Source organism: Myotis myotis, unplaced genomic scaffold, assembly GCF_014108235.1.
Source record: "Myotis myotis isolate mMyoMyo1 unplaced genomic scaffold, mMyoMyo1.p scaffold_m19_p_1, whole genome shotgun sequence".
NCBI classification, from domain to species: Eukaryota; Metazoa; Chordata; class Mammalia; order Chiroptera; family Vespertilionidae; genus Myotis; species Myotis myotis.
In genome coordinates, this window is record NW_023416313.1 from 99,549,584 (window position 1) to 99,559,700 (window position 10,117).

At 45.8% G+C, this 10,117-nt stretch overlaps 1 protein-coding gene across 4 annotated transcripts in view; it reads left to right on the plus strand.

Annotated features, from left to right (window-relative positions):
- The window catches only part of RSU1 (Ras suppressor protein 1), a 198,394-nt gene extending 188,592 nt beyond the window's left edge, over nucleotides 1-9,802 (plus strand). For 2 of the 4 annotated variants that reach the window (XM_036346219.1, XM_036346244.1), the window contains 2 exons: nucleotides 8,144-8,242; nucleotides 9,661-9,802. In XM_036346219.1, coding sequence (XP_036202112.1) covers nucleotides 8,144-8,242; nucleotides 9,661-9,676 — 115 coding nt within the window. In that variant the 3' untranslated portion in view covers nucleotides 9,677-9,802. Of the gene's footprint in view, nucleotides 1-8,143; nucleotides 8,572-9,660 lie in introns of those variants that run through there. The other 2 variants (XM_036346227.1, XM_036346235.1) reach the window with 1 other exon arrangement.
- Nucleotides 9,803-10,117: the final 315 nt, after the last annotated feature.

The following is a 10,117-nucleotide window of genomic DNA, read 5'->3' on the forward strand; positions in this document are numbered from 1 at the left end:
GTTCTTTTCCTGGTCTGTGTAAGGACTTTCCATGGAAACCACTAAAACAACATGAGGGAGGCAGATGACGTGAGCACATGACTTAAGAACAGCATATTGTTCCCCTCACATACCTGGCATTCTGAAACACAATATTTACCTAGCACACATGTGCTCCTAGCAGTGCCTGAGTATACAGAATACATTAGAAGTGAAATCAGCTTTCAAGAAAGTGGACAGCTTATTAGGGAAGACAAAACTGAGAAATCCACAACGTTGGGAAACAAGATAACTTAGTGAATCAAGAGTTTGATCTTTGGGAGTGGTTGCCTGGGTTTGATCAGGGCCTAAACTTGCTACACCTCGGTTTCCTCATTTGGAAAATGAAGACAGTAAAGCCTCCACTTCGTTGGATTGCTGTGACAGCGAGTGTTGAACGAATGGTAGCCATATTTTAATGTGTCCCTGTAAAGGCACTCTACTGATACTTCAAAATAGCAAGCCAGGAGCAGGAATCACTTTATGGATCATCAAGGACTTAATGGTGAAATCCTGATAAATCCCACAGAAATCGGGGTACAAGGGAAGTGGAGGAGGCTGTGGAGTGCCTAAAAATATGAATGAGATCTGAATTACAGAAAAGACTCAGACAGGCATTCCAAGAAATAGTGACACAGATCAGCAAAAAAAGGACCAAAAGGCATGCAGGCGGGCAGGAAAGCCAATCCCAGGCCTCGGGTTGATTTAGCACTTCTGTATTTTTCACAGCATTTCAGTGAACTGAAGCAAGTCTGATGGCCAGATACACCTGAAAGGCAGACGTGCAGATACTCCCATATGCCAGCTAAAATAATAGATATTCTGGAAAGAGATGAAACTCTAGGTTACTCAACTAATACATGGCAGAACTCGCACTCGGTCCCTCTCTCCTACACTCCACGCTGCCTGCCTCCGGACCAGCCTTACTATACACAGGTGTGTTAGTGAACAGAGATGAGGTTGGGTAAATTAAGTGTGACATGGCATGTTCTGTGGCGGCTGTATGCCATACACCAGGCTGGGTACTTGATCCCATGGGCAGGGGCTGCCGTTTTTCATGAGTAAACCAAGGAGAGATTATTCTGTCACTTGTGTGTAGGACACTGTAGAGGAGGGAATGGATTAGCATCAGGGAGACAAAAAAGGGACCCATTATAATAATCTAGTGGCCATGTGATAGGGGCCTGGATTAGGATAGGAGGAAAAGAATGGATAAGATCATTGGGTGATGAAAGTAAGAATACTCACCATAAAGCGACTAATTAATCCACTGAGTTATGAATCTTTTGAGAAGCTAATGAAAACTGTTCCCCTTCTGCTGAAAAATGCAGCTTTGCTTGGAGTTTCAGATACTTTCCTGGTCCCAGGCTAAGAATGTCTTTTGTAGAGGAAGTGTCAGTCAAACTTGACTCATGTGGTGACAGGAAAAAGAAGCAGACGTCAAAATGACTTCAATGGTGACTTCAGTTTTGACCCTGAAGGTCTGGAGACATAGAGGGACAGACTGGAAGTTGGGGTAGAGACCTGTTATATGCTTTGTTTGTGTTTTAGAGCAACTTGTCCAGGTGGGAACAAGGCACAGCAGGGGTTGAAGGTGGCGGTGACTTGGAGGGCTGCTGCTCAGAAATAATAGTTGAAGCTATAAAATTAGATGGTTGTTCCAGGGAAGAGAACACAAAGAGATAAATGCAGAAACCCAAAAATCAAAGAAGTGTCCAGAGAGAATAGCAGCCAGGATAGTGCTTTGCAACCAAGGAGGCAATTTTGAAGAAGGAATGAGGTGGTCCACTCTGGTCTTCATTGCTGCAGCCAAGACGGGATTGAGGATCTGCTAGAGACCCTTGGACCCAACAGAAATGATAAGACATACAGATTTTTTTCTAATGAAGTTACACGTAGTAAATAAAATTTACCTATCAATAATAGAAAAGCATGCTTACCATCCTGCTTAATATAATAATTGTTTGCAAAATGTATTCTGATTTGGGCATGCTGGACTTTTCTCCTGTGCAGTCTTAGATGTACACAGGCAGAGTGTTCAGTTGCATGGAGCTTCAAGTGGCCAGTGTGCAGGCTGCTTGCACAGGATGCCTCAGAAGGGATCAGGCTGGTGACCCCAGCAGTCCCTGAATCACTTTGGGATGATTCCTCTAATGCTGGTCTTTGGCAAGGAGTATTCAGGTGACTGCTCAGGGCAGGGCCCATCCCAAAGGGACGAATGGAGAGCCCTCAGGGCCTGGTGGTACTGGCTCGCTCATGGCCCACCACAAGGGCATGCACACACATATTGCCTTCCGTACTCTCTTCAGCCTCAGGAGCCTGTTCATCAGACCCTTGAGCATAATGAACCCTTTCTTGTCATTTTAGATTGGTTTTTTTTGGCTTTTTTCTCCTCCTTAATCATCTCCCAGTGATCATCTAGAACAGCGGTTCTCAACCTGTGGGTCGCAACCTCTTTGGGGGTTGAACAACCCTTTCACAGAGGTCGCCTAAATACATCCTGCATATCAGATATTTACATTACGTTTCATAACAGTAGCAAAATTACAGTTATGAAGTAGCAACGAAAATAATTTTATGGTTGGGGGTCACCACAACATGAGGAACTGTATTAAAGGGTCGCGGCATTAGGAAGGTTGAGAACCACTGATCTAGAAATCTCAGATTTCAGGGGAGAGATTTTCTAAGACTCTGTGCCATAGGTTCTCTTCATTTTCTGGGTTAAAGAGTTTGCCCACTGGCGGCAGCTGCCACATTGGTGACCTTGAGCCAGGCTCCCTTTGCCAACATTCTCAAGCTGGCATGGCCGATTTCATTGCCCACCAGAATCTCCACTGAGAAGGGATTGATGGCAGAGCAAGCTCATTCCTGGCTGTGCTCTGGCAGCGGCTGACAAGTGGAAGGAACCGGCCATCTTGGCCTGAGTCATGGACCTTCATGAGAGGTTAAAGTGGCATAGCAGCCGGAACACCTGTTGCGTGCCTGAATAGACAAGACCTTGTCCATGTCTGAGTTAATCTTCTCCAAAGCTTTGTGAGATAGCTGCAAATTTTTATCCTCATTTTGCAAATGAGAACTGTGGCAAGTTAGTCACTTGCCCGAAGTCACACATCGTTCAGAGCCAGGCAGGGTGTGGGGAGGAGAGGTCAGTGAAGACTGGGACTGTTCCCCGGGGATCCTCAGGGCAGGCGGGTCAGTCCATCTGAGCAGAGTGCGGAGGCGATGTGCTAGTCTGGGAAGTGCCTTGTGCCAGGGTCTGAAGGATGGTTGGAATTTCCCAGGTGGAGGAGTCAACTGTAGTCACCAAGGCCCTAAAGGGAAAAGTACTTCACAAGAGGAGGATATGAGTAATCGGGAGGACAAAAATCCACCCCAAAGGCTGTGGGCTATTTTTCTTTTTTTAATATATTTTATTGATTTTTTACAGAGAGGAAGGGAGAGGGATAGAGAGTTAGAAGCATCGATGAGAGAGAAACATCGATCAGCTGCATCCCTACTGGGGATGGGCCCGCAACCAAGGTACATGCCCTTGACTGGAATCGAACCCGGGACCCTTGAGTCCGCAGGCCGATGCTCTATCCGCTGAGCCAAACCGGTTAGGGCGGCTGTGGGCTATTTTAACTAATCACGTCTTTTCTATATTCTGTGAAGCTTTGACATATGGAGGTCTTGCTGGCTGGGGAGAGGCTGCCCTTCCCAGGGCTAGTTAACTCCTAGAAACAGCAGCCAGCATGCCTGAAGGTATGCCTTTCACATACAAACCAACCACTCCAAAGCCCTTACCCCCAGCCACCCCCTTTATCTAAAGTACACGCACCAAAACAACATTTCCCCTCTTCCCCATTTCGGACAACTGGACCATCCCTGTGGCCCAGAGGCCACTGAAATTATTCAAACTCTCCAATTCTAAACTCTCTCAAACCTGCCTACTCTACCTCACCCGTTCCTTTCCAGGCCCTGCTCTCTCCTACACTCCTTTTGTCTCCTGACCGACCCTCGTACTTCCCCACGTGGCCCTGCATGGTGTGGTGTATCCCCCTCCTCTCAGGAACTGCATATAATAAAACTTCTTTCAGTGGCATTGACCTCTCTGTGTCATCACTCAGTGACCCTCTATAAATTAAACTCAGGTACATTCAAAACATGAGCCGTGAGTGTTAGCTTCAGAGAATGGAGGCAGCCGGACCATCGAGTCTAACTACAGTAAAGAGGGGACAGTTTGCCCACCTGTTCCCCTTCTTCTGGTAGAAACAGTATCCATTATTCCTTTGGGTACACTTTGAGTCTTTTCTGAAATGTAGTTTTTCACTTTCCCTTCTTTTCAGTGCTACCTCAGACAGTTTCTATTTTTTTCTGCTTAAATTAAGCAGCATCTTCCTGGTAGGCTGCCCTGTGTATGACCCAGAGGGTTTCACTTACTGTATGAGTTCCCTGTTGCTGCTGTAACAAGTGGCCATGAACTTGGCATCTGAAAACAAAACAAATGTATTATCTTATAGTTCTGGAGGTCAGAAGTCTGAAATCAAGGGATCCACAGTATTGCTTCCTCTGGAGGCTCTAAGAGAGAAGACATTTCCTTGCCTTTCTAGCTTCTGGAAGCCACCTACATTCATTGGGTAGGAGCCCCTTCCTCCATCCTCAAAACCAGGAGGGTCACAGGCTCAAATATCTCTCTGACCTTGACCTTCCTGCCTCCCTCTAGGACTCTTGCCATTCCCTTGGGCCCGCCTAGAAAATCCAGGTTAATTTTTCGAGCTCCAGATCCTTCATCACCTCTGCAAAGTCTCTTTTGCAATGTAATACATTCCCAGGTTTCAGGGATTGGAATGTGGACGTTTGGGGGCCATTATTCTGACTACCACACTTCCCAGATGGAGGCCCCAGGACTAATCACTGGTGGGGCCAGGAATGGAGTCTGAGGCTTTGGACCCTGAGACGCTTGTCCTTATTGCTCTGCCACAGTGACGTCTTCACGTGGGACTGGCCGCTTAGTAAAGCGGCGACTTGCATCTGCCCACAAAGCTGAGGAGTGAAAGGATCACGCAGAGAAGGGAGGGCAGTGTCATCCCGGCTCTGCGGTGACTCACCCAGGAAGTGGGGCGCTGCATTTAGCTCTGCCGTGGTTGCTTTCTTCAGAGGGAATTAAGACCTTTCTTCCAGAGATGCTTGGGGATTTGCGTTGATAGAAAACACCTTGTTATTTTTTTCAGAGGAAAAATCCCTTAAGAAGTAAAGTAATCATATAATTATCTATATTTAATCTCTCTGACTGTAACCCCACGTCGGTCCTATTTTTCAACAGGCATTTGCTGGCCACTTGCAATAGGCTTGTCATGATGCTGGCTCTTCTAACCACAGCCACCCTGTGAGGAAAACCATGTCATTTGTTTTTTACATATGGAGAAACCTAGGCACGGTGAGAGTGAGAGACGCTAATCATTTGACCAGAGTCAATAACTAGGGGGTGACAAAACTCGGATTTAAACATCAGGTTCAGCACTGCTGTGCACCTGGCCCTTCATAGTGACTTGCTGTGCAGCCCCAGGAAGTTCAGGCACAAAGTGGGGTCTGGAAAAAGGAATGGAAACTTTGAAACATCCCAGTTCCTTCCTAAAAAGAGGAGCCTTGCTGAGTCCCGACAGCTTTTGCACCCTCTTCTGAAATGACTTTGCTAGATGACCGCTGTCAGGGTCCAGGTAACCCCCACCCCTCTGGGAAGCCTTCCAGGCCTACGAGGCAGGACATGGTATAGCAGGCCCTTAGCAAATCTTGCTTCTCCTTCCTCCCACCTCATTTTTGTCATTAACACTTTCTAGCGCCTAAGTGCCCTGCATTTCCAAGTGAGGAACCGTGGCATTGAATTTATGCAGATTTTTGTAACTTTTAAAGTTTGATGTTGTCTGTGAGTAAGAACATGTAGCTTTTTTTCCCTTATGGGGATAAGGACTCAGAAAGTAGAGGAGAGCTACATGAAGCTGTAAGAAAGCTGGATAACTGACGATCCTGGGGCCATGTGAACACACAGAGTAGACGCAGATCTTTGCTTTGTGCCCAATGAGAGGAGCCTAGAGACCAGAGGCCTCCCTCCCAGCACATCACACTGAGCTCCAAGCCCCTGAGCTTGAGGAGGTCAGGCAGGTGGTCCATAAGCATGCTTCAGAGACCGTGTGATCAAGGACTGTAATCAACAAGTCTACTTTGGCTCAGGGTTTCCTCTCCACGTCAGATGCACCTGGGAGGGATGCTGAAAGGATGAGAGAAGGGGGTGTGCAGGTCCCCCCCCCCAATAATGCAGGATAATATTCCTATCTCAAGATCTTTATTTAATCACCTCTGCAGAATCCCTTTTGCCATATAAGGTGGCAGTCATAGGTTCCGGGGATTGGGACAGGGACAGCCCTGGGTTGAGGTGGCCATGTCAGTGAAGCTGGACTGGCTGGACTTGCCTCTCTGCCTAAACCAGTGGTTCTACACTTGGGATCCAGGGCCCCTGGTGTCCATGATGTAGACTTCAGGGAAACCTGGCATTTGTGAAGTGTGAGGGAAAGCGGCAAACATGGGCTTAAGGATCTGTTTTTCTTGGTAGCAGAGTCTCTTGAGGAAGGAGGAGTTTTTCCTGTAGAAGCTCAGGGTGGCCCCCTGTTGGCCTGGGTAGGCCTGGGCCTCTCCGTTAGATTTAGCAAAAAGTCTAAGCACTTGCAGAAGTTGAAAGCTAATTTGCAGGCTCCAATGTTACCTGTCCAGGACATGTCGTACCTCTTTGACCCAACAGATAGCCCTCTGCTGCACCTGGCGAGCCTCCCGCACCTGGCGAGCATCCCACACCTGGCTGGGTGTATGCGCTCCATGCACTCCACATGCTCCAGCTTCTGGTCTGTCCCCCGCCAGCTCCAGGCTCTGCATTCTGAGCTCCTGGGAGCAGAGACCTGTCTTCAGATCACTATTGACTTTAGACCACTTTTAAGGAGATGCTTGGAAACTTCTGGAAAAGACAGAATACAGGATCACCTGTCAAAACCCTAGTGTCCAGCTTTCCCTAAGCACTGGATCAGTTGTCCAACTTTGTGTGCCAGGTCCACCCCTCAGTTGGCCCACCGGTGTCATCGAGAGATATGTACATGCCAAGTAGTGCTGCACTGTGCGCTGGTGAAATTTGAGTGTCAGGGAGGGCACCGCTTCCTTGAATGGGCCTTAGGACAAGGAAAAACTTGAATATGGAGGTCAGTCTTTGTGTCATCCCTCCTCGGTTGGTACAAGTCAGCTGCAACAAGCAGAGTCAGGCAATGCCTCCCCTACTGAGGCCGGACACCTGCCGGGCTCCTGGGGACACAGTTATATCAGTCAGGGGAGTTGAGGTTGAGCTGTATTATTTTAGGGTGGCTTTTAATTCAGTTTAATCAGAATTACTCATAAATTATCAATTAATGACTATCTGCTGTTCATTTCAATCCTCTCAGCCACAGAGCTAGCTTGCTCTGCGACGAATGCCATCGCCGTAATTGCAGGGTGCTCTGTCAACATTTAATCAGCAGTACTTATTAAGGCGACACTGATGTGTGGTCGCCACCCCAGCACTATCCATCAGGCCTGAGCAGCCAGCGCGGGCTCGGACACCATTGCTCTCTGTCACGTTATCCAGCCCCCGAGCTTTCGGCCAGGCAGGATGCTCACTTTTCACTAAATGGATACTCTATCTCTCCAGTTCTACCCAATTTTTGTCATTGTCTACTTAAACACAGCCTTCGGAGATTCTGTCTGGAATGTCTGGGCTAAGCATTGTCACTTCTCACAGGCCTGTGTCTCTCTTCCTTCAGTGTTTTTGCACCATGCCCAATGACTGTGAAATTCCAGAACTGGACCTCCTGGAGTGCTGTGTGTGTGTGTGTGTGTGTGTGTGTGTGTGTGTGTGAGAGAGAGAGAGAGAGAGAGAGAGAGAGAGAGAGAGAGAGAATTTTTAGTTCTTAAGTACAGTGAATGACCCAGAGAAAGCAGTTGATCTTTTGGTTTTTTATTTTATTGGCTTAGTGAGTATTCCTGGAGATGAATCTGTTGTTTAAAGCTCTACCAGTACAAGCATGTCTTGTATTAGGAAGGGAGATCTCACTGTTTCTCTCTTTCTTTTCAGTCTCTACGGCAGACACATGCAGGCAAATCCAGAACCACCGAAGAAAAATAATGACAAATCGAAAAAGATCAGCCGGAAACCCCTGACAGCCAAGAATAAGTAAGGGCTTCGCATGACCTGGACTTCTGGTCTCTTTTTTCATTATTGCTTCTGTTCTCTCTTGCTCTGTCCCACAAACAAATACAGTTAACCCCTGAACAACACTGGTTTGAACTGAACGGGTCCACTTATTCATGGAATTTCTCCCATAAATACTGTAAATGTATTTTTTCTTCCTTATGATTTTTCTTAATGAGACTTTTCCTCTAACTTTATTATAACAATACAGTATGTAATACATATAACATATAGAATATGTGTTAAACTGTTTATGTGATTGGTAAGGCTTCTGGTCAAAAGTAGGCTATTAGTATTAAATTTTGGGGGAGTCAAAAGTTATATGGGGCCCTAGCCTCGTGGCCGGCAAATTGCGGCTCACGAGCCACATGCGGCTCTTTGGCCCCTTAACTGTGGCTCTTCCTAAGCCTTAGGAGTACCCTAATTAAGTTAATAACAATGTACCTACCTATATAGTTTAAGTTTAAAAAATTTGGCTCTCAAAAGAAATTTCAATCGTTGTACTGTTGATATTTGGCTCTGTTGACTAATGAGTTTGCCGACCACTGCCCTAGCCGATTTGGCTCAGTGGATAGAGCATCAGCCTGCGGACTGAAGGGCCCTGGGTTCGATTCCAGCCAAGGGGACATACCTCTGTTGCAGGCTCGATCCCCAGCCCTGGTCGGGGTGTGTGCGAGAGTCAGTGTGTCTCTCTCACATCGATGTTTCTCTCTTTCTGTCTCTCCCCTTCCCTTCCACTCTCTCTAAAAATCAATGGAAAAATAGCTTCAGGTGAGGATTAACAACAACAGAAGTTATATGTGGATTTTCAGCTGCATGGGGGTTGCGAGGGGTTGGCACTTTTCTTCCTAGTGTTTACCACCTTACCTTTTAATTTCTTTTGGTAGGTGGTAGATTTTTATAAGTTCTTAAAACCATTTCCATTTGTTTCCTTAAAATTACCAAAGGCGGGAAACAAAGCTGTAATTCAACTGCAAATTTCATAGTAGGCACAGGTGTCAGTTCCTTGAAAAGATGTTCACAAAGCTGCTTGTTATCCAAAGAATAATTAAATCATGTAATCATTTAATGTCACAGTTAACACTGTTCACTCTTCTGTTTATTCACATAACTCATTCTTTTGCTTTATTAAAAATGTCCCCGCACCACTGAGATATTATGTTAACTTAACTTACAAATGATTTTAATAAAATCTTGAATTTGTATCATGTGTTGCTTCTTGAATAAAGAACAATCTTCTCTTATGTGTATACACATTTTTTACTTTTTTCTGCAAATTTTCTTGTCCACTTTTATTGGTTATAGATAATAAACTCTGAAACTTTCCATGAAAAACTGCAAAATTAGAGCCAGTTTCTTCTCATATTGACTTGTCAGTTGTTTTGTTTTTTTCTTTGAAGACTGTTGCTAATTTAGGAAGGAGCAGAAAAACAGATCTCGGGGAGATTCTGCCAAAGGATTTTGGAAAGGAGCATTTCTTAACTGAAGAAATGGTGACAAATGGTGACTTCTGCCCATGGCTGGCAGTCAAGAGCTGTGAAATGGAAAGAGAAAAAAGCTCAAGTATGTTTCTTGTCACTGCAAAAAATCCACTCATATCAAAGCATTCTTCTAAGGGGATTTAGTGATGCCAAAGAAGTGTAAATGTGCACACTCTACCCCACACCCGTGTAGAAATGGCACTTGCAGAGTCATCCAGCACTGATTGTTTAACAGCTGTGACAGGCAGCTTTGTTCTTATCAACAGTAACACGTGTATAAGTGAAAATACATCCAAGCAGAATTTTTGTGCTAAGAGGGCTGCCAACACCAGAATGCCAGGAAACAAAAGGTGTGTGAAGATCTAACGTACTCGAG